This window comes from Cnephaeus nilssonii (assembly GCF_951640355.1).
Source record: "Cnephaeus nilssonii genome assembly, chromosome: 16".
In the NCBI taxonomy this organism is placed as follows: domain Eukaryota; kingdom Metazoa; phylum Chordata; class Mammalia; order Chiroptera; family Vespertilionidae; genus Cnephaeus; species Cnephaeus nilssonii.
In genome coordinates this window covers 38,558,538-38,583,950 of record NC_137087.1, presented here as the reverse complement: position 1 = coordinate 38,583,950, position 25,413 = coordinate 38,558,538, and the positions used below count along the sequence as shown (strand labels likewise).

At 38.7% G+C, this 25,413-nt stretch overlaps 2 protein-coding genes across 2 annotated transcripts in view; one reads left to right on the top strand and one right to left on the bottom strand.

Annotated features, from left to right (window-relative positions):
• The window catches only part of KIF11 (kinesin family member 11), a 44,539-nt gene extending 25,840 nt beyond the window's left edge, over positions 1-18,699 (bottom strand). The window contains exons 1-9 of the mRNA XM_079793455.1: positions 18,374-18,699; positions 11,076-11,208; positions 10,672-10,769; positions 10,506-10,584; positions 9,319-9,504; positions 9,084-9,208; positions 5,534-5,624; positions 4,118-4,360; positions 2,325-2,420 (exon numbers count right to left, since the gene is read on the bottom strand). Coding sequence (XP_079649581.1) covers positions 2,325-2,420; positions 4,118-4,360; positions 5,534-5,624; positions 9,084-9,208; positions 9,319-9,504; positions 10,506-10,584; positions 10,672-10,769; positions 11,076-11,208; positions 18,374-18,450 — 1,128 coding nt within the window. The 5' untranslated portion in view covers positions 18,451-18,699. The remainder of the gene's footprint in view (positions 1-2,324; positions 2,421-4,117; positions 4,361-5,533; positions 5,625-9,083; positions 9,209-9,318; positions 9,505-10,505; positions 10,585-10,671; positions 10,770-11,075; positions 11,209-18,373) is intronic.
• IDE (insulin degrading enzyme) overlaps positions 1-25,413 on the top strand; it is a 149,303-nt gene that overhangs the window by 39,773 nt on the left and 84,117 nt on the right. The window lies entirely within an intron of this gene.

The window sequence follows — 25,413 nt, the reverse complement described above, 5'->3', positions numbered from 1 at the left end:
TAGTCCAGCAATTAGTTAAGAAAAATTGAATTAGAAAATTACCATTTTACAACCCTTAAAGAACTAATGGATCAACTCATTGAATATCATCAATTCCTAAAAAAAAGATAAAAAAGCAGAGTATGTGCTTCCTGGTGAGAGAACACACCACCACCTAAGAAACAGTTTTGCCAAAAATACATAAATAAGATTAAACTGGAATCTATGAAACCTCACGATCCAGATATGCAGAAAAATACAAAGAACAGAACATGTCAAAAGATACTACAAGGACAAAAAATACAGGTACTTCTACAAATAAATTATAGGGGCAGTAAAAGGTGAAAGGAGAATCAATGTATTGAAACCAAAGATAAATCCAAAAATTACAAAGGGTAAGCCTTACTTGAACCTTAAAACAAACTATTTCAAAAGTATATACACTGAAACAGTTGACATTTTAAACAATGGCTGAATATTTTATCATATTAAAGAAATGCTATTAAATATTTTTAGATTTAATATAACTAGGGTTCAAAAATTCAAGTGTCTAAATAAAATAAATACTTATAAAAGAGCCTAATATTTTAAAAATAATAAATGTAGTCAATGTAGTTTTCCTCAGAGCCTGCTAATTTTGAGATACTTTACAAAGAAAAAGGTTTTCTTTTATAAACTTACTTTTAAACTGTTTACATGATTCCAAGAGTTATTACACAGCTACAATGTGTAATATTGGTGGGGGGACGTATAAAACAATGGAATAGAATACAGCCCAGAGATGTATCCACAGAAATATACCCAACTGATTTTTTCACAAAGGTACAAAACCACTTCAGCTGAGAAAATACAGCCTTTTCAACAAAGGATGCTAAAGCAATCCAAAAGGTCCCCTACCCAATAGACAAAAAATATGCAGCTTGACCCAAATTTTACACCTTAATCAAAAGACAATTCAAAGTGAATTATGGACTTAATTGTGAAATGTAGAGATACAAAAATTTCAAAAGAAAAAAACTTCAGGATCTAGAGCTAGGCATAGAGTTCTTACAACTGACACCAAAAGCACAATCCATAAAAGGAAAAAATTAATCACACTGAATTCAAAAACATTTGCTCTACAAAAGTCCTTATGAAGATGAGAAGACAACTACAAATTAGAAAATAATTGCAAACCATGTTTGTGATATGAACTAATATCTAGAATATATGAAGAACTTTCAAACCACAACCATAAAAAACTCAAATAATCCAATTAGAAAATGGGCCTAGTCCAGCTGGCATGGCTCAGTGGGTTAGATTCCTGGTCAGGGCACCTGCCCAGGTGTGGGCTCGATCCCCACAGCAGGGAATGTACAGGAGGCAACAGATCAATGATTCTCTCTCATCATTGATATTTCTCTCTCTCCTTTCCTCTCTGAAATAAAAAAATGTTAAGGTAAAAAATAAATAAATAAAAATGGACAAGGACCCAAATACACACTTCTCCAAAGAGGATATACAGATGGTCAATATGAGATACCACCTCACATGTGTCAGAATGGCTATCATCGATATCAATAAACAAATAATGGTGAGGATGTGGGGAAAAGAGAACCCTTCATGCACTGTTGGTGGGAATGCAGATGGGTGCAGCCACTGTGGAAAGCCATATGGGGTTCCCTCAAAAAATTAAAAAATGGACCTGCCTTTGACCCAGTGATTCCACGTCTGAAAATTTATCTGAAGAAACCCAAAACACTAAATTGAAAGAATATTTGCAACCTTATGTTCTTTGCAGCGTTACTTACAATAGTCAAGATTTGGAAGCAGCCCAAGTGCCCATCAGATGAGTGGATAAAGAAAAGCTGTGGTACATTTACACAACAAAATACTACTCTCGGTCATAAAAAGGAAGAAAATCTTACCCTTTTTGACAGCATAGATGGACCTGGAGAGCATTATGCTAAGTGAAATAAATCAGTTAGAGAAAGACAAGTAACATTATGATTTCACTAATATATGGAATCTTAATGAACAAAAATCATTAAGTTGTAGGCTTAAAATGGGTGAAGGTTACAGTAATTAAACCCTAATGTAGAGTAACTATACATGCTACCCTTAAATTGTAAATAAATAAACTTTTTAAATGTAAATATTTTCAATTTTTGCTGATTTAATAGAGCTAGAAAAGTCAACATGTTAGCATTAGAAAAAATATTTTGACATACAAGGTATTTAGTTTATATTATTAAATGAAAAGCCCTACCACAGGCAATTTAACAAATATTTTAATAATTATTGCAATTTCTTATTTTCACATTTGACAAACAAGATTACATTACTCCACAAAAATGCATAATTACCTTAATAAGGGCTTTTTTGGTTAGTTTCTGGTTAACTTCAGGCTTATTCATTATGTTCTTTGCTCTATGAGCATATTCCAATGTACTCAGAGTTTCCTGTGATGAAAAGGCCAATTACTAAAGATACTATGAGAATGTAGTTGTTTCCTAACATGTACTATAAAATAATTTATGGTTATAGCTAATCTGAAAATCTACCACTAAGACTATTAAACCCAACCTTTAAAAAAGAGATTTTTCAAAACATCCCTATCTTTTTTTCTTTCTCCTCAGTGTTTAGGGTCTTTAACTTTATAATAACTTGATCTAGTAATTTTTTTAATTCAATCAACTGATGAATAAACAAAATGTCCTATAACCATACAATGGAATATTACTCATCCACCAAAAGAAATGAAGTACTGATACATGCTACAATATGGATGAACATTGAAAACATTATGGTAAGTGAAAGAAGCTGGTCACAAAAGAACACGTATTATAAGATTCCATGTATATGAAATATTCAGAGTAGGCAAATCTATAGATTAAGAAAAATAGATTAGTAGTAACCAAAGGCTGGCAGTTGGGGCAGACTGGGGTGATGAAATATTTTAAACTTAGATTTTGGTAATGATTGCACAGCTCTGTGAACATAGTAATAATGGATGAATTTTATGATATGTGAATCATATCCAATAAAAATATTTTTTTAAGGACAGGAGAGGTAGAGACCTTATAAAGTTTTTCTAATTGCATTCAAAGTAGATGATTATTACAATAAAGTAAGAGTCAATTCTGCCATCTTTGTTGCTTCTTTTAGTTTTCCCACCTATTCCAACACACCCAACCCCACCTTCATTGCTCTCTAAGCAGTCTAAACATTAACATTCACTTAACCCACTTCTAAGTCCTCAATTAAATCTCTATATCAAATGTAACCATACACTGCTAATAACCACAGCAATTTTTTTGAAGACTGTGTGGCTAGAGCATCAGCCTTCGGACTGAAGGGTCCCAGGTTTGATTCCGGCCAAGGGCACATGCCTGGGTTGCGGGCTCGATCCCCAGTGGGGGATGTGCAGGAGGCAGCCAATCAATGATTCTTCTCATCATTGATGTTTCTATCTCTCTCTCCCTCTCCCTTCCTCTCTAAAATCAATAAAATGTGAAAAAAAAAAAAAAAAAGACTGTGTGGAAAAAGCCAGTAAGCAACTGGCTTTTTAAGATTAAAAACTCTGCCAGGAAGGAGAAAGACATTTTTTTCAGTGGCCTCCTAAATGTGTCCATATGCAATGTCCAGGTTCTTTTTATTATAGTACAGAATTAATTCAGCCAATGGATTAACTTTTAAAACGAGACAGCACCCTGGCCAGGTGGCTCGTTTAAATTGGAGCATCGTCCCGAGCACCAAAAAGGTTGCAGGTTCAATACACAGTCAGGGTGTGTATGGGAGGCAGCCGATTGCTGTTTCTCTCTAAAAAAATTAAAAAATAAAAAATAAATAAAGAGCCCGGCTGATGTGGCTCAGTGGTTGAACATTGACCCATGTACCAAGAGGTTACTGTTTTGATCCCTGGCCAGGGCACATGCCTGGGTTGCAGGTTCAATCCCCAATAGGGGGCATGCAGGAGGCAGCCAGTTGATGTTTCTCTCTCATCGATGTTTCTATCACTCCCTCTTACTACCTTGCTCTCTTAAAAAAAAAAAAATCAATAAAAACATTTAAAAAAAGAATAAAGAAAATAAAATAATGTGATAGCTAAATAAGAATTATAGCTACTACACTGGCAGATACTGTTCAAAGGGCTTACCTCAATATTGAGAGATGCAGGAGAAATTGTAGCAATTATAGATGTTCTTGTACGTCCCCCAAGAGAATCCTGGAGGATTCTGGTTAGTTTAGATTCTCGGTAAGGAACATGCGGTGTTCTTTCTACAAGAGCAGTAATAACTCTTCCCAAAGTCAACAGGGATTGGTTGATATTTCCAGCTTCCCGAGCTCTCTTATCCACTGCTCCAGAACGGCCAATGTTTTCACTTCCTGCAAGATCAACCTTGAATTTAAAAAAAAAAATAGGTTGTCATTCTATTGGATTTGGACTCGAAGACGTTCAATCTCACATTATACATAATATATATTAAATAACCAGCAAGCCGAAACCGGTTTGGCTCAGTGGATAGAGCGTTGGTCTGCGGACTGAGGGGTCCCAGGTTCGATTCCAGTCAAGGGCATGTACCTTGGTTGCAGGCACATCCCCAGTAGGGGGTGTGCAGGAGGCAGCTGGTCCATGTTTCTCTCTCATCGATGTTTCTAGCTCTCTGTCCCTCTCCCTTCCTCTCAGTGGAAAATCAATAAAATAAATAAATAAATAAATAACCAGCAAAATAAGTTTTCTATAATAATAATAACAACCCACTACAAAGCTAATAACCCAGTGACTATAAAAATATTGTCTAGAAGTACAAAATTTCAGGCTGTTCTCTGAAGGGATCAAGAATAAAGTAATAGAAGAGAACTACCAATCCCACTTCTGGGTAAATATCTTAAGGGAATGAAATCAGTATTCAAAGAGATATCTGCACTCTCATGTCCATTGCATTATGCAGAATAGCCTAGATGTGGAAACAACCTAAGTGTCTGTCAATGGATGGATAAAGATGTGGTATATACACACAATGAAATATTATTCAGCCACGAGAAAGAAAATTCTACCACTTACAACAACATGGAGGAACTTAGAGGACATTATGCTTATTGAAAAAAAAAAAAAAAACAGACAGAGAAAGACAAAAAGACAAATACTGTATGACCTCACTTATATGTGGAATCAGCGAGGAGGGGGAGAAAGTCCAACTCATAAAAACGGAGAGTAGAATAATGGTTATCAGGAGCAGAGAGGTCAGGAAGATAGGGAGAAGATGCTGGTCAAAGGTTAAAGACCTTCAGTGTTAAGGTGAGTAAATTCTGATATACACTAGTACAGTTAATAATACTATACTGAAATTTGCTGGGAGTAGATCCTAAGTTTTGTCACCAAAATAATGATGATGATGATGATGATAATAATAATGTGAGGTAATGAATGTGTTCATTTGATTGTGGTTATCATTTTACAAAGAATATGTATATCAAATCATCACACTGTCCACTTTAAATATATAATTTTGTCAATAAAGTTGGAGTAAAAACACAAGAATGAAACAGTGGTATTAAGGTAGATGCTTACCAAGTTCAGCTTTCCAATTTTAACAAGCTCCTCTCCATCAATTGTAGTTTCTTTCATATGTATTGTAACAGAGAAAACTGAGTGGGAACGGCTAGAAAAGATCAAGTTAACCAGTCATTATAATACAAAATATTATTTGCTTTCTATAAAATATTAAAAACAGCCAAGAAAGATCTAAATCCACAAAAGTAAAGAAAGATATTATCTGCCCTGGCCGAGTAGCTCAGTTGGTTAGAGCATCGTCTGGATGTGACAAGGTTGCAGGTTCAATCCCTGTTAGGGCACATACAAGAATCAACCAATGAGTGTATAAATAAGTGGAACAAATCAATACTTCTCTCTCTCCCTCTTTCCCTCTCTCTCTCTCTCACAAGAATCAACCAATGAGTGTATAAATAAGTGGAACAAATCAATACTTCTCTCTCTCCTTTTCTCCCTCTCTCTCTCTCCTTCCCTCTTTCTGTCTCAAAACCAATAAATAAAAAAAGAAAGATAGCCCTAACCGGTTTGGCTCAGTGGATAGAGCGTCAGCCTGCGGACTCAAGGGTCCCAGGTTCGATTCCAGTCAAGGGCATGTACCTTGGTTGCGGGCACATACCCAGTAGGGAGTGTGCAGGGGGCAACTGATAGATGTTTCTCTCTCATCGATGTTTCTAACTCTCTATCCCCCTCCCTTCCTCTCTGTAAAAAATCAATAAAATATATATATTTTTAAAAAAAGATAATACCTCACAGGAGGTTTTTGCTTTCTTGTACCTACTGCCTGTAGAATACAATAAGAAGCTACTTGAAAACACCCTAAAAGACTCAGGAACTAGAATCCCCAGGCACCTCTGAAAGCTAGATGTTGGGTAGGGTTGGGGACAGTTGCCTGATGTGTCAGAGGGGAAGGCTTGCAATCAATCTTCCTATTCATAAGAACCATCTGAAATATGTCATTACCATAAATTCAAACAGCCCCAGGCAAGCCATCAGATTACTCCCCCAGTGTCAACTGCTATAAAAGTTCATTGCTCTGCTTTGAGAATGTTATCAGAAAGGTAATTCCTTTCCCTGAACAGCAGAAATAGTAAGTAGCAGTGACTACCAAAACACTACAAGATAATCAGATTTGTTCCAAAGTATATCTTATGCTATATATTGACATTTGGCTTTTATCTGAGGGATACAAAAATTATACAGTCATGCACAGCTTAATGACAGGAATATGTTCTGAGAAATGCGTCATTAGGCAATTCATTGTTATGCAAACATCACAGAGTGTACTTACACAAATCTAAATGGTATAGTCTCTACCGTAATTGAATGTGCTATACTTTTATACAACTGGAAGCACAGGTTTGTTTATACCAGCATTACCAGAAACACGTAAGTAATGCTTTAATTCTATACTGTTGACAGTTATGATGTCACTACATGACAGGAATTTTTCAGATCACTATGGGACCACTGTCACATACGCAGTCTATCAATAACCAAATGCTGTTATGTGACTCATGACTATATAAGACACCCAAAGACATCTTTCCTTTCTGTATCAATGACATTTGGAAACATCATTGTTTGTTAATGTCACTGATGGTGGGAAATACGGTAATTTTCTTATTTGGACTTTTCATGTTACTTGAATAAAAGCATAATATGCTAATTAGACCAGACAGCTGAACGACCTTCCGATTAGGGGTGATCAGGCACGCAGGCAGAGTGGTTAGGGATAATCAGGCAGGCATGTGGTTAGAAGCCAGCGGTCTCGGATTGCAAGAGGGTGCAGGCTGGGCTGAGGGACGGACACACACGGACACACGGACACACGGACACACACACACACACACACCTGTGCACAAATTCCTACACTGGGCCTCTAGTATAAACATAAACTGTAAATATAAATCATAATATACATTTCATGTTTTTCTACCATTATTTACCCATTCCTAATCTAACATTGTGTAATTATTGCAATTAATCCTTTGCACTCGCTTGCTTTTTTCTCGATTCCTTTATTCTAATGCTAACCGTGTCGAGTCACACTCAACATCCGAGTGCAAAAGGTTAAGCACATACATCAACTCTGTTTTGGAAATTTTAATTGTCTTCTTTTTATCATATACATTGATAAAAAGAGATCTTTACTCCAATCTACATATTTTTAAAAAAGGAGACCCAAACTATACAAACTTATAAAATAATACCAATTTTGAAATATGGTTTTATTGATTTTATTTTTGTTTTTAGAGAGAGAGGAAAGAAGAGAAACATAGATCAGCAGCCTCCTGCACACACTCGGTCCAGGGATCAAACCTGCAACCCAGGTATGTGCCCTGACCAGGAATCAAACAGGCCACCTTTCAGTACATGGGATGATGATCAACCAAATGAACCACACCAGCCAGGGACAAAATAATAAGAATTTTATGTTTTAGACAAAAGTTTTCTGAGAAAGGAAATTTTACCTAGTCTTAAATTCATTCCTCCAAATTCTATATAAAATTAAGTTACAAGCCAATCAGAATGGAAATTTCATTTTATGATTGATTTATAGCTTAAGTTTTAAAAATGGAAAGCTATTATAGGAAAATTTAAAATTAGGATTTTAATTACTTTCATGTTTTTTTCTTTAAATGCATACATGTTTTTATAAAGTTGCAATTATAATTGCTTATAAAATTGCAGTTATAACTGTAGAAATTTTCAATAAGGGAGCAAAGAAATAAGAGATCTAGTCATTTTGTAGCTCAAGGAAACAGATATTCAGATAAGTTCACTTATTTACCCAAAGTCACATATTTAACTACAGAACTGGACCTAAACACAAATACCTAATTCCCAACCCACAACTCTTCCAATTACAGTCTGATGTTTCCTTCAAAAACCAACAGGAAAAAACTCACTTCTAACTTGGTAAACTGCATTTGTAGAATTTGGGATTTATCCTATAGAGGGCGCTATCAAATATGGCCTTTTGTCCCCTTGAAAGTCAGTTAGTGATCATCCATCTTCCTACATTAACAAGAAGCCATTTGGAAAAAAAAAATCATGTTGTATAACCTAAATATATACAAATTTGTTAATCGTACCTAAATAAAGTTGAGAAAAATAAAATAGTCACTTGACTTTCTTTTAATCCTTCCTCAAACCAAGGTTTTTCAAACTGTGTTCTAAATATACATAGTGGCTTCAGAAATGTGCTCAGAGTAAACCTTCTTAAGGCTGAAGATATAAGCCTCTGAGAATTCCATCCCAAATTCAACTATAGCAGCCATATTTTAATCAGGGCTCCCATGTACAATTTCATTTAGCAGATTAAAAAATCTACTTTAAAATAGTTTAATGCTTCCGCTCTAGTTCAACTTGTCTTTGTTCTCCTTTCAGCATTCTTCCAATATTGGTGCTTCCCTATAAATATCAAACCAATTACTAAGGCATGCAATCTAGCATAAAATCTAGTATGTGATTCACATACTTTGACCCACCTCAATTTGACTTCCCCCAAGTTTGTAATTTTTCCTAAAAAGAAAATGGAGCATGAGGAAGACAATGTCTCTCTTACCTAGAGTATGCATTCATTAATGTTGCTGCAGTTGTCCTTTTTGCTGCTCCCTTCTCCAAAATTTGATAAACTTCATCCTTGTTGTGTACTGTAATTTCTTCTAAACCTTTGATTATCACCCCTCTCTGACAGAATATTTTTAAAAAGCACCCATTAGATTAGTTAACACACACACACTTGGCAAAGCATCACACACTAAAATTTGCAGATATTTCATTCTCAAAGGCTGAGTTACCTTGTTACGTGGATCATCAAACATCTGTAGTCTCTCAGAAACATCAGAAGATGGATTAAGGAGATCAAAAAGTTCTTCATTATAGATTTCCAACAGAGACACTTTGACTGAAAATTCAGTACCATTAGCAGTAAGTTTCTCAAAAATCTGATGAAGAGTACGTGGAATTATACCAGCCAAAGGATCCTGAAATTATAATATTAATAAGGACAAAAATAAAGAATGGAATTTACTGTGGAATTAAAACTGTTAAAAAAAAAAAAAAGCTACCTAATGTTAGAAAAGCCAAGTCATTTACAACAGTCTATTTAAGAGTAATTATTCTTCATACCTTCCACTAATCTGCCATGCCTCCCAGACACTTTATGCCTGAGCATTACACAAAAACCAACTGAACTGAGCTGCTTATAAAGCCAAGTTCAATAATCTTTTCCAACTTTTCTCATGAATATATTACACCACCATTTTAATCAGAAAAAAGGGGCCATTAAAAGTATATTCCCTAATTCGGACATAAACAGGATTGTTTCTCAAATATGTAAGTATCCTTAACACAATTGTTAAGAATCCCTAAATTTTGAAACTGTGCCTTAAGCCTATTCCATATCTTCTAGTTACAATTCCATGTATATATAAAGTTAATGCCTCAACTATGCAACCTCTAGGAAAAAAGGACCTACCTAAATGTTAATAATTTGAAAAGTGACTTAGTCATTAAATCAATTGAAACATTTGGTGAAAATCATTGTGAAATGTACTATTTGTTCTCTACTATATTCAACAATGCAGTAATCTTAATTTCTTGAACACACAAGGTGATCATTAATAAAGTACCATACTTCCCTTGCTATGTTAACTTTATGAGATTCATTCCCTCGTTGCAAGGTCTTCCCCTTCAAGCCACACTCACATTTCACTTTTCCACAATATTCTGCTCCAACTATTCTGCCCCCTCTCTTAGCATTTAACTGTACCATATGTATTGGCCTAGTCTCTCCCAATGAGACAATGTTTCTTAAACAGAAGCCTTACCATATACTTTAATTTTATTAGAGTAGTAGTTAATCCTAAATTCCCACTTAACATGGATACTCTTTCTCTATTTGAAAACAAAGTCCTTCAACAAAGTTTTATTCAGTTATATTTCAGCTACTTTAGAGACAGAGTCTGTTATAAGCAACAAATACCTCCTCCCAAGTATACTCTTCATTAGGTGACCTTTCCCCTTCCATTGTAAAGGTTTTTCCAGTGCCAGTTTGGCCATATCTGTCAAGATTAACAAAAATGTTAAATAAAAACCAAACATATACATCTAAACCTTTTCATCAATTTGAAAAATAATGTTTCACTTACGCAAAAATAGTGCAATTATAGCCCATAATAACTTCATCCAGAATTGGACAAACAATACTTCGATAAACATCTATTTGTTTAGTAGATGCACCAAAAACCTATAAAGGAAAAAAATCAAGCTGAAGGTAGGCAAGGGGGGTAGGGGAGAATATCTGTAATAGTGTCAATAATAAAAATCAACTTTTTTAAAAAAATCAAAGCAGTTCTTCAATAAAAAAATTCTTAATTACCCACTTTAATAATTTTATTTTTAATATATTAACTCATTCAGCTCATTAGAAACCAGTGACAACTCTAAGTCAACTGAAATTTGTCCTTGTACATTAGAACCTAGAGGAAATATGTATACTAGGATAACTTTACATTAGTGAATAATAGAGAAGTAGCAGCATCTTAAGAAGTACCATATCAAAAGTATATGTTTTCCTTGAGCTCTTGTCAGCCAATCCTCCAGTTCGTACACTGACTTCTTTTCGTACGTGATCACATTCTACTACAGAATGGGCGCTAGCTTTCCGCTCTGCCAAATTAAATGGTCTATAAAAAGAAATACATAATGTTATTTAAGAGCTTTTAGTTATCATGTTACTGATGAGATTTTCATTAATACCTTAGACAGGAACAATGTGACATTTTGACTGCACTACTGGTGTGACAGGGACTAAATGGGGGCTAAGTGGTACTGCTAAAGCAAACAGAATTTTAAGGGTTTCAATTCCCAGAAATAAAATTAGTTTTTTAAATTTTCAAAGTTATGTAAAACATTACAATTCTGACAGTTTCTTAGAGTAGATGCTAACAGAATTAACTTGTAAAAAATGTCACACTTATTTTTCAGAATTCTATTTCCACTATTCTTAGCATCTGATCAAGTTAGGTTATGATGTAGTAGAAAGAACATGCCAAATTTGTGTTCAAAATACGAACCTGCCAGTGGGTAACTGAACAAAATAAAAAGTAGATACAAAAAAATGACTAATGCCTGGAGTCCTTCCTATGTGGTAAAACTCAGTTTGTCCTCACAGTGAGGTCTAGTGGAGAACAGTGACATAACACAAAAGATTATAAAAGAGGTGATGTTTAGAAAGGGTATGCAAAAGGCACTGTTAGGAACATAGAGCAAAGATTTAATGTGGTCCTGATTGGGACAGGGCAGGATGGAGGAAGCATGGGTGATGGCAAAGACTTCCTGCGGAAGTAATCTTCTAAGGTGAATTCCTCCTTAGGCATTTCAGTACAGTGGGGACTCGGAGCCAGTCTGCTTGGGCAATGTCGCACTTTGCGTCTGTTTCCTCATTTGAAAAGTGGGCCTAGTAATACCGCCAACCATTATAGTACCAACCAACCAGCAGTGTAGGGAAAGAAATTCTTTGTTTACTGTTTCCCCAGAGTCTGCTACTATGCTCAGCAACCAGTAGGCACTCAAATTATCTGTTAAATTACATTGCTTAATAAATGTCACCCCAAGTGAGGGCATGTATGGGTGTGGGGTGGGGGGGGGGGGTAATGGTAAGATATGTACACATATAATACCTCAATAAAAAAAAAATAAATAAATGTCACCCCAAGAGGAATGACGGGAAAGCTAAAACAAACAAAAAAACACCTACAGTAGCATCCATAAGATATTTATATATAGTACTTAACACACATCTGGGCCAAAGGGATAAATGTACTCTTGACCTGAATTCATTTTTCCCAATGAGTATCACATATTATGGAAAGACATGCCAAATAAGAAATTATCTTTCCCCTCATCACTAGACAAGCCAAGTTGCTTTATTTTAAGAAGGATACCACAATGTACTTTGGCATGCCCCACTCCCTAACATATTTTTTTGTTTTGTTAATCCTCAGCCTAGGATATTTTTCTGTTGATTTTTAGAGAAAGTGGAAGGGAGAGACAGAGAGAAACACATTGATTGGTTGCCTCCTGCACACACCCTGACCCGGATGGGGATCGAGTCTGCAACTGAGGTAAGTGCCCTTGACCTGAATCGAACCCGGGATCCTTCAGTCTGTGGGCCGACGCTCTATCCAGCATTAAGCCAAACTGGCTCCCTAGAATATTTTTGACTGGTCAGAAGACCAAATGTGTGATGCTAGGAAATTTAACTTAGCAACTCCCAGGTAATACCTGGTAATGCTGTCATTTGCCAAATGTACTGAAACGTAAACAATGCACACGTAATCCACAGCATGCATTATTAGAAGTTCAACAAAACTAAGTCAAAACCAACTTATACTGAGAGGCCAAAGAGTATAAAGTAGAGTGAATTCTCATGTGCTTAAAGCTTTTCCAATTAGTCTACTATTCTTAGCAACCTTAAACAAATCTCTTGCATGTGATTAAGTTACCAAATGAATACCATTCAGGCTGTCAAGACAGAGTAGTAAAAATTCACACAGATCACACATTCCTAAAAGTTATCAAAACTCCCAGAGGAGCTTTAGGGACTCATTGTATTTAAAAAAAGAGTACTACCAAGCCACTATTTTCCTATTCTGATTAGAAACTGCAGGGTTTCTGCTGATGACATTAATAAACCCATCAATTCCTTGGCCTCACTAGTGTTCTATTAAAATTAAAACAGTCGCCCTGGCCAGGTAGCTTGGTTGGTTGGACTGTTGTCCTGTACACCAAAAGGTTTCGGGTTTGATTCCCAGTCAGGGCGCATAACTAAGATATGGATTCAATGCCCAGTTGGAGCAAGAATGAGAGGCAACTGATAGATGTTTCTCGCACTCTCCCTTCTTCTCTCTAAAAATCAATGAAAATACCCCTCAGGTAAGAATTCAAACAAGCAAACAAACAAAATAAACAAGTACAAAAAGGCAGTTATAAAATAGTCACGAGGTAATATAATCTATATATATCTATATATATAAAAGGCTAATATGCAGTGTCCCTTTGAGAGTTCAACAGGGAGTTCAATCACTCACTATGACATGCACTGACCACCAGGGGGCGGCATGAAACAAAGAAAGGCCCCTGCCAGCAGCTGGAAGGAAGGCCTCAGCTGGCAGCTGGAAGGCCCTGATCAGCCAGGCCTAGGGACCCTACCCATGCATGAATTTCATGCACCGGACCTCTAGTCAATAATATTGTTATAAGTATGTATGGGTACTAGATTTATGGGGGGATACTTCATAAATCATATAAATGTCTAACTACTAAGCTGTATACCTAAAACTAGTATAATATTAAATGTCAACTGTAATTGAAAAAAATTTTTTAAAGAGGGGAGAAAATGTCATCTTGTAGAAAAGTGTTAAATTTATTCATTTATCCCATAAACATTCAGCAAGTATTTATTTATTTTTTAATATTTTTAAATATATTTTATTGATTTTTTACAGAGAGGAAGGGAGAGGGATAGAGTTAGAAACATTGATCAGCTGCCTCCTGCACACTCCCCACTGGGTATGTGCCCACAACCAAGGTACATGCCCTTGACCAGAATCGAACGTGGGACCCTTGAGTCCACAGGCCGATGCTCTATCCAATGAGCCAAACCGGTTAGGGCCAGCAAGCATTTATTATGTGATAGATACTTTTCTAGGTACTTGGGATATAGCAGTGATCATAACCAAGTTTCGGGGGGATGGGGAGTTGGGGGGAGAGACAAAACATCCAAAGTTCCTATTCTCAGGGAACTTTTACCCAAGTGTGTGTGTTGGGGGTCAGGAAGAGATGAATCAAGTCAATATATTAGGTGTTGACAAATGTGAAATGAAAATAAAGCAGACCAGGGGATAGAAAATGATGCATGGGGAAAATAAGTATATGCTGCTGTTATTTTAGAGTGGTCAGGGAAGGCTTCTCTGATAAAGGTGATATTTAAGCAAAATATATAAAGTGAGAGAGCCAGTCATGTAACTATTTTGGTGTAAAAAGTTTCCAGCCCTAGCCAGTGTGGCTCAGTTGGTTGGGCATCATCCGATGCAACCAAAGGTTGCTGGTTCGATTCTAGGTAGGGGGCATGCAGCAGAGCAGTGGATGGATATTCCACTCACATTGATGTTTCTCTCCCTCTTCCTTCCTCTCTCTCTAAAAATCAATAAAAATCTTTCCAGCACGGCCGACGTGGCTCAGTGGTTGAGCGTGCACCTATGAACCAGGAGGTCATGGTTCCATTCCAGGTCGGGGCACATGCCCGGGTTGTGGACTCGATCCCCAGTGTGTGGTGTGCAGAAGGCAGCCAATCAATGAATCTCTCTCATCATTGATGTTTCCATCTCTCTCTCCCTCTTTGTTTTCTCTGAAATCAATAAAAACATTTTTTTTAAAAAAAAATCAGATACTGGGTGTTCAATGGTAGTGGCAGCAGCAGCAGTACGCTGGCAGATTCATTCCTCTACTTAAAACCTCAAACATTGGGCCACACAGTCTTCCTGACTTCAGGTAAAAGATGTCCAGCAAAACAACAGCAAACACCCACAAGATAGCCCCCGCAAGAACTGTGCAGCAGTTATCATTAGAAGCCTCCAGTGAAAGAATCAAGGTTTCAGCAGCATCATGGACCTCATGTCCTATTGCGAGGAGTATGGAAGGAGTGACGCCTGGCTGACAAAACACCAACTACAGAAAACCTTTTCAAGGATAAAACAACAACAACCCTGCACCATAGTATAGTGGACTAGTGGAATAGTCTTCTCTCAACAAAGCAAATTATAAGCAGCAACTCAAAGAGATTTACCTTCAGCTTATTTGTAACCACTGCTAATAACTAAAATGTTCTTAACTTGGAATAATGAACTCTGAAGTCTTTATTTTCCAAGTTGTCCTTTCTCTCAAATATCCTTTGTGGATTTAATTCAGAATCACAATTTTGTTTTCCATTTGGTAACTGGTGTCATATTGGGTTACTGTTTAAGGAAAGATGGTCTGAGCCTATTAAAAAATACAATGATATACTTTAAAATATATGAATAATTCAGATATGTTAAGACCTAAATTGCCTAAGCACTTTAGATTAAAATGCCAAAAATAACTTAAATCCTAAAATCTTTATATTATGTTCTTAATAGGGTTTCTGCCAACCTGTAGAGTATACAAGGAGAGGGAGTTTTGTGTATGTGTGTGTCTTTGTAGCAAAGCTATTTCCTTATTAAAATTTTCTCCATACTATCAGTTCCTCAACTCTAGAAGTTATACCTTTATCTTGAGTTATTTATAGGTAGAATAAAAACTTATTTTCATATAGTTATTGTACAAGTAAAGAACATCCTAAAGGTTATATTCAATGTAATCAAGTAATGAAGTCATCTCTCCTCTCCTGAAATCTTGCTGGCCTCCTAGAGTACAATAAACTGTGTGAATTAAAAATTCAAAACTGGGGGGGGGAAAAAAAAGAGAAGAACATATGACAGAGATGATATGTGTCCTGAAAAACCTAAAATATTTATTACCTGGGCCCTTTACAGAAAAGGTTTGACCACCCTGAGGGCCTCTTAAATTGTGGAGTGTTTTTTATTTAAATATATTTTTATTGATTTCAGAAAGGAAGGGAGAGGGAGAGAGAGATAGAAACATCAATGATGAGAGAGAATCACTGGCTGGCTGCTTCCTGCACGCCCCCTACTGGAATCCAGCCTGCAACCTGGGCATGTGCCCTTGACCGGAATCAAACCTGGAACCCCTCAGTCCACAGGGCGAGGTTCTATTCACTGAGCCAAACAGGCTGGGGCTTAAATTGTTATTTTACTAAAGATAGAGGACATATTTGTACTAGAAAGGCTACGTGAAACAAAACAAAAACAAAAAAGCCAGGCTAATCTGACAAAAACATCCTTTATACTATACAACCTAAGCACTTTTCATTAGTGATAAAGTAAAATAAATTTATGGGGATAATAAGCATGAAGTTCAGGGAAATGTTTAACTCTTGGAGTAGAGGAAGAAGGTTGGGGAGAGGGATGAATACACTGATGCTCCAGCCGTAATGACTATTTTTGTTTCTAATCTGGGTGATGGATACACAGATGTCTATTACAGTATTCTTTACAACCTTTTATAGGCTTGACATATTTTGTAACAAAAAATGAAGAAAATAAAGCCACACAGCAATGTAATATTGCCTGGCTTTATTAACGGATCAAAATAGTCTAAAATTTTTCATTTGTAAAACAGGCTGCTGATTTTTTTAAAAACCTTCAAAACATAAGCAACTATTAACAGAAGCCCTAGAATGCAACTGGATATTCGACATAAGGTTACCACTAAATTTCCTCTCTGGCACCTAGATTAGAAGCTAGCTAGAAGCCTTTGATATCTACAATTAAGTCACCAAAACAGACTAAACAATAACCTAGGAAAGTCCATTGACACATTTTGAAAATAACATTTAATTTTAGAATACTTTTGGATTTACAGAAAATTTGCTGAAGTTGTTAAAACAACAGCAAAGAAATATGCAAAACACACATTCACGGGTAAACTGTGGAGAGCTTCTAAAGAGCTAAATAAATCAATCTCTAATTAAGCGACAGTTTGTACAAGTATGTTTTTCCTGTACCATCTAATCTTAAAACTGGCAAGTTACTTGGAAATAAATCAGGGGAGAGCTGAACACCTCCACCCACCATCCTGAGAAGGCTGTCTCCTTTGTTCTAGGGGAGACCGACTTGCAGCACAAGCCGATGGCTATCCTGGCTTAAGTAGTCGCCTTGACCTTTTAAAAACATAAACTCACTCTGTAACTTAACTTTTAAATTTTAAATACAGTGGTGTTTAGTAGGGATTAAGACAAAATTGCAACTAGAATATAAACAGGTGGTTGATTGCGTTTTTTGAGGTGATAAGGAGGATGGTAATCCCAATCTAAGTACTAAAACATCTGCAAAATGGCTATGCAGGAGTGGCATATAAAAGTGACCCTTAAATCTTTGTCGGCATCACTTCTAAAAAAAGAACGCACTCTGCACTAAAAACAGCGATCAAATTCTCCTTCTCAATATAGCAGTTAAACCATAACTTCTGACACAAATATGTGAAGGGGACCAAAGTTTTGCAATCCCAAAATATGCCTTTTGGGATTTTGATTTGAGGCTGGCTATTAATGACTCGCGGGGAAAACCCTCCCCCTTACCTGCCTAAAAGAGTTCAGATACAAACACTGGCCTAAAGGAAAGGAGCCTTAGTACCATGATATACAATTAAATGTAGCGGACAGAGATGGAGCAAAAAGCCTGTTGATCTTCATTCTGTATACCAGTTTCTGGGTGGTCCAGCCAGACTTTGCTTTTTCCTCTACCAGTATATTGCCTCTTTCCCTTTCAAATCCCAGACCCCTACTCCCTTCTCCTTTGTCCCAAGTGGCATATTAAACCGTAAATGCCCAATGCATCTTGGAGTCCCATGCTCTTATGGCATCCCTGCATGCACTTCCATAATAAACTCTGAACATTCTCTCCTGCTAACCTGTCTCATGTTAATGTATTAGCCCAGCTGGGAGGATTTAGACGGTGCAAGGGGAATTGTTGGGCTCCCCCACGTATCCTTTCTTCTGAAAAAGACACTCATTTATTCCTCACAGGGACAAGTGTCATTTTATTCAACAGAATGCGGGGGACTATGAAGCAGAAAGGTTAGGTCCCATCAGAAATTTAAAAAAAAAAAAAATCCCTCTCCTCCGACCGCGCAGGAGGGAGCCCCCACCAGCAAAGCCCGGCGTCCCGATTCCCACCAGGCTCGCCCTACCTGCATCTCACCACCACCTGGATGTTCTTCCCCTTCTCCTCTTTCTTCTTCGTGGAGGAATTCGGCTGGGTCGCCATGGCGGGACCCTCCGAGAACACAAGGCCTGGTACTGGCGCGGGCTGGGGTGCCCACCTCCCCAGCCGGGTGCTGGCTTGGCGCGGGGGGATCGACGGAAGCAGCTCGGCGTCCCCGCTCTCCTCTGCGGGCTCGGACTGGCCCCGAGGTCGTCCCGCACCAGCCGGGGCCGTCAAATCAGCGACCCAGCCTCCGCCGGACGCCCAGGAAACCGAGCAACGACTAGGCGCCTCAATTTGAAAAAAAGAGCCCAGCCGCCCGGCCAATTGCAGAGCGGGCGCGCAATGCACCATGGGACGCGACGTCTTCACTAGAGCCCCGCCCTCGGGGCGTGGCCCACGGGAAAGTGAAAAGCTGGTACGTCCGTGCAGGGCTGGAACTCGTAGTCCGATGAGAGACTCACGGGCGTAAACAAGATACTTCAACGCGACCTTGTTCAAATTACATAACACCTCTAGACCCAAGTGTCTAAATCTGCAAAATAAAAATAATAGCAACCGTTTCAGAGAGCTGTGTGAGGATTAATGAGCTAACACGGGTAACAGAGCACTAGGTTAGAACAGGTAGTAAGTGTTCAGGAAGACTGGCCGTGATTATAATTATTATTAAAGAATTGGCCCGGCAGCCGTGGCTCAGTGGCTGAGCGTCAAACTGTGAACCGGGAGGTCATGGTTCGAGTCCCCGTGGGGGCACATGCCCGGTTGCGGGCTCGATCCCCAGGGGTGGGGGGCGTGCAAGGAGGCAGCTGATCAGTGATTCTCATTATTGATATTTCTATCTCTCCCTCTTCCTTCCTCTCTGAAACCAATGAAAAAAATATATTTTAAAAAAAGAGTTGCAAGAGGGTGCTACAGAAGCACAGAAGAGAGATCCAAAGCGAGCCCCTTGTCGGAAGCAGCGTCCAGTATAGTCTGGAAGAATAATTAGGAAGAATAATTAAGAGATAAGGCTACCACGGGTACCAACTCCTGATGAAAGTCATTTTTTAATGTATTTTTTAGGACTCTGAATAAGTTAACTGGTGAGAAGTCATTGCCATTGCTAAATGATTACACGCACGAAAGGATGATCGGATTTGCGCTTTCTGACATCGATTTTGCAGGGACTGATGCAGACTCGGGGCGTGCTTTCCTCCAAGCGCCTGGAGCAGCATCCAGTGGGCGCCTAAAGGAGGTTGCGCAAACATCGGCCGTAGCCAGCCTACAAATCCCAGCAGGCAGCGCTCGGTGGGTCGGCCCACGCTCAGTGACCTCTGGCTTTCCGCATGCGTACTAGGGGCGCCTTGGCACACGCAGGCTGTGATTCAGCCCCTTTAGGTGTGCGTCCCAGTCAAGGAAATACTGAATTATGGGCCTTCGCCTTAACCGGCCCTGGAAGCTGCGCTTCTTGGCTACCCTTAGCACACAGGAACCTAGATATTATTTTAGTTTCTTAAGTTAACGGCCAGATGGAGTGGAAAGCTCTCAGGCCCCGTATTCCCCCAAGGTTCATCTACATCTAAAGCCTCGATCGCTGGTCAATGGAGATTCTGCATAGTCAGATGTCTACTGATATCTCCTCTTAGAAGGCCCTCCCGCATCTCAAAAAGGGAACTATTCAAATCGGAATTCTTTATCCTCCTATCTCCACCCTCGTCTTTCTTATCTAGACAAATGGCGCTAACCAAACCTTTGTCTTCCATGTCCAGTGCAGTTCTGTTAGTTTTATTACATCTGCCCACCACTCTAGTTCAAATCTCTTTTATCTCTTTCCTGAACAACTAACTACTCTTGTGCTCTTTTCTCCACACTGCATTCACTCAGCAAAGGGAAGGATCTGTCTCTTTTTAATATGTTTTCTTATTCATTTCAGAGAGGAAGGGAGAGGGAGAGAGAGACAGAAGAACAATGATGGGAGAGAATCATAGATCGGCTGCCTCCTGCAAGCCCCCTACTGGGGATGGAGCCGGAAACCAGGGCATGTGCCCTTGACCAGAATCGAACCCATGACCTTTCAGTCCGCAGTCTGATGCTCTATCCACTAAGCCAAACTGGCCAGGGCTGGTTTATTCTTGTATGTGCCCTGACCGGGTAGAACCCAAAACCTTGGCCTATCAGGATGGTGCTCTAATCAACTGAGCTACCCCACCAGGGCTATGTTATTTTTGTAATAATTTAAATCATTAAATTTGTAGTTTTACATCCTGAATTTTTATTTAACATAATTTAAGCATTTTTCTTCATAAACAGTTTTGTTTGTATGATCTTTTTAAAAAAATATATTTTATTGATATTTTACAGAGAGGAAGGGAGAGAGAGAGAGAGTTAGAAACATCAATGAGAGAGAAACATCGATCAGCCGCCTCCTGCACACCCCCCACTGGGGATGTGCCCACAACCAAGGTACATGCCCTTGACCGGAATCGAACCTGGGACCCTTCAGTCCGCAGGCCGACACTCTATCCACTGAGCCAAACCGGTTTCAGCTTGTATGATCTTTTAAGGCTCTTAAACAATACCTATGCAATTCTTCAGTGGACAGTTGAGGTGTTCTCAACTTTAGCTATTTATTTTCATAGTTGCCAGAATCATGTTGGCTTCTGTTTTTGTCTGTCTGTGCGTATGAATGCCAAAGACAACAAATAGTAAGTATATCTGCATGTGCTTATAAACTGAGGAAAAATACAGTTCGTGAACTATTCATAAACCTGTAAAAAGCCCCACCCAAATGCTTAAGTATAGTTTTCTCAAATCCAAATTTTGGTTATTGTTTTTACTGTGTTAATAGTAGAGTCTCTGTAGCGAAATTAGTTGGGAGAGAAAAGCAAAGAAGTTGTTCTCTGACCTTTTGTCAGATCCCAGAACATGCCAGAATCTCTCCTGTCCTAGGCCTTTGTGATGGATGCTCTAACTGACTCATTCTTATCTTTCAAATCACAATTCAAATGTCACTTCCTCAGAGAGACTTTCCCCAACCACTCTATCTGAAGTAGCTCCCCAAAGCCTCTCACAAAACCCCACTTATTTATTTCTCCACATAGCAAAAGGAGATTTGAAATTTTACTCCCCATGTTTTTCTTTCTTTGCCACACTTCAGGACCTTTCCTAGAGACCAAAGGTGTCCAGGAGAATTGGGGTTCTTTTTAAATATATTATATGTACGCATAATAATTATATGTACGCATCTCTGAACACATAATAATCTGGCCACTCAGTGTGTGTGTGTGTGTGTATGAAGCCCGGTGCATGGGTGGGGTCCGGCCAGCCTGGCCAGGAGGAGGGGACATGGGCGGTTGGCCGGCCTGCCTGCTGGTCAAACTCCTGGTCGAGGGGACAATGTGCATATTAGCCTTTTATTATATAGGATATACACTGAGAGGCCAGATTATTATGCGTTCAATAATCTGGCCACTCAGTGTGATATATATATATATATTAATTATTGATTTCAGAGAGGAAGGAAGAGGGAGAGAAACATCAATGATGAGAGAGAATCATTGATTGGCTGCTTCCTGTATGCCCCACATTGGGGATGGAGCCTGCAACTTGGGCATATTCCCTGCCCGGGAATTGAACTGTGACCACCTAGGTCAGTGGTCGGCAAACTCATTAGTCAACAGAGCCAAATATCAACAGTACAACGATTGAAATTTCTTTTGAGAGCCGAAAACTGACTTCTGCGCATGGGCCACGAAGTTTCAATCGCACTGTATGTGTGCGCCTGCACGTGGTATTTTGTGGAAGAGCCACACTCAAGGGGCCAAAGAGCCGCATGTGGCTGGTGAGCTGCGGTTTGCCGACCACTGGCCTAGGTCAATGCTCAACCACTGAGCTATGCTGGCCGGGCAAGCATTGGGGTTCTTATAGCAGGAATGCAAAGAGAAAAAATATTCAGCATCTGTACCTTTCAAACCAAAACCTTAAGGGAAGGCTCTGAGAAGAGCCTAAAGCAGTGGTTAGCAAACTGCAGCTCGCGAGCCGCGGTTTGCCGCTCTGTTGACTAATGAGTTTGCCGACCACTGCGTAAGGCATTACCCTTACCCAGAAGTTTTGAATTCAGGTTAAAGACATTAGTACATTATTAAAATGTTTTTTAAGTGTTTTTCCCTAAGGCAGTGGTTGGCAAACTCATTAGTCAACAGAGCGGCAAACCGTGGCTCAAGAGCTGCAGTTTGCTGACCACTGGCCTAAAGCAAGGTATCAACAGGAGGAGAAGCAGATGACTGGCCCTCCACAATTTTTTAAAAAAATGTTTTGATTGATTTTTTTTTTAGAGAGAGAGAGAGAGGAAGGGAGAGAGAGATAGAAACATCAACGATGAGAGAGAATCATTGATCGGCTGCTCCCTGCATGCCCCCAACTGGGGATTGAGCCCGCAGCCATGTGCCCGAGACCCTTCAGTCTACAGGCCGACACTCTACCCACTGAGCCAAACCAGCTAGGGTACCCTCTACAGTTTTTGAACTGTAGTTGAGAAACTCCTGGCTGGGGGATTGGATGAAGAGAAAGTGATGTAGGAGGAAGAAGCTGATGGAGATCAGAGGCCATTTGAGAAAAAAAAAAAAAAATTGAGGGAGAGGAATTCCAGGAGAGGATCTGGTGGGGCGTTAGCCCAGGAGAAGGGCCAAAGAAACGGGCTCTCCATTAACAACTGCCTGTGTAGCCGGGCCAGCATGGCTCAGTGGTTGAGCATCAACCTATGGACCAGGAGGTCTAACCTTTGATTCCTGGTCAGGACACATTCCAGGTTGCGGGCTTGATCCCCAGAGTGAGGCATGCAGGAGGCAGCCGATCAATAATTCTCTTTTATCATTGATGTTTCTACCTTTCTCTCCCTCTCCCTTCCTCTTTGAAATCAATAAAAATATATATTTTTTAAAAACTGCCCATGTAGTTCAAATATTCAACCCTATGCTCTTTCCACCTAAACTGTCCAATGCATATACTCCTGTTGTCAACAGCCCCGGACATACATAAGCCCCCTTAATACAAATGGTGAGACCTTTGCCACCTCCCCCTACCCAGAGGAGCAGCAATGATGATGGAGGGAAAGTCCCTTGATGAAGCTGGGCAGCAAGAAAACCCACTCTGGTTAACCTAATATTATTTTAATACAATACAAAGTTGATTTCTCTTTTCTCTGATGTAGCCTCAACATCTACTAGTAAAGCAGGGGTCAGGGAATGTCCAGCCCATGGGCTGTGTAAGGCCCGTGAAATCATTTGGTCTGGCCAAGGCATTAGGGATGAGTTACTTAAATATTTGATCAAATATAGCAGGCTAATTTTTAAGTTGATAATTTTGTGTGGCCCTCAAATGATCCAAGTGGCACTTGGCAGAAAAAAGTTTCCCCACTCCTGACTAAAGCAAGGCCTGGGTCTGTATTTGTTAAATGGACAAATCAAGAATAGTCTTGGGGGGAGAGATCAACCAAAGGACTTGTGTGCATGCATATGAGCCTAACCAATGGTTAAGGACAACAGGGGGGTGGGGTCATCCGTGGGGAGGGGTGTGGGATGGGAATGAAGGGATGAGGACAAATATGTGACACCTTAATCAATAAAGAAATTTTAAAAAAAAAGAATAGTCTTAAAGGTGGAAAATATTATCAATTTTTATATCAATATTTCAAGAACTGTTCATAAAGTACCTCAAACTGACTTTTAAGGACTAGCAAGTATGAATCATTTAGGAAAACTTTAAATAATTTATAATTAATAAATCACTTATCTATAAACATTCTTAAAAATTCATGTTGCTTTTAGGTATTTCATTACTATAGTGCTGTACTTAAAACAAACATTATGAAACTTTTTATCATGGAAATTTTCAAACATATATTAAAGCAAAGAGACTAGAATAATAAATCCCCCAGGTATCTATTACCCAGTTTCAATAATTACCAGCTCATGGCCAATACTGTTTTATCTATACTTTCCCTTCTTCCCTGATCGTCCACTGAATTATTCTGAACCAAATCCTAGGCATCATATTATTTCAGCATATATCTCAAAGGACTCTTTTTAAAAAGCCACAAGCATACCCCCAAAATTAACATAAAATATCATAAATACCTAGTCAGTGCTTTTACTTTTCTGATTGTCTCATGTTTCTTTTCCACAATGCGTTTGTTCAAATCAGTATTCAAACAACAACCAAACATTTCATTTGGCTAATATGTATCTTTTGTTGTTTTGCATTCTAGTTCTGTTGGGTATATAGGTAGAAATGGAATTGCTGGGTCATAGTGTATGCTTATATGCAGCTTTAATAGATACTACCAGTTTAACATGGCCTATTTGTCTGCTCTCAGGCCATGATAATATTATCTCAGTTACTATAGCTTAATAATAATAATATTTGGTAGTGTAAGTGTTCTAGATTTTTCTTCCAGATTGGCTTGGGTTTTCCTGAGCTTTTTCATATAAAATTTTATAAACATCTTGTCATAGCTTGTCAATTCTAAGTCCCCTTTAATCTGTAGTCTTCTCCTTTCTTCTTTTTAAAGTACACACACACACACACACACACACATATATATATATATTTAAGAATATGCTTTTTTTTTTTTTTACTTTTTAGAGAGAGGGAGAGGGAGAGAGAGAGAGAGAGAGAGAAACATTGACGAGACATTGATTGCCTCCTGCACACCCTGTACTGGGGATTGAGCCTGCAACCCAGGCATGTGCCCTGACCAGGAATGGAACCAGTGACCTCTTGGTGCATGGAGCAGACTCAACCAACTGAGCCACACCAGCCTGGCAGTCCTTTCTTTTTTATTTTGCAATTTATTTGTTAAAGAAATAGGGTCATTTGTCCTATAGTTTCTCAAACATTCTAATTTTGCTGCTTGTATCCTTAAAATGTGATTTAATTATTGTCCTCTGTATTTTCTATAAATGGTAGTTACATTTTCAGGAGTAATCAGATTTAGCAAACATATATTTGACAAGCATTAATTTAACTAAGCACTGTGCTTGCTGCCAG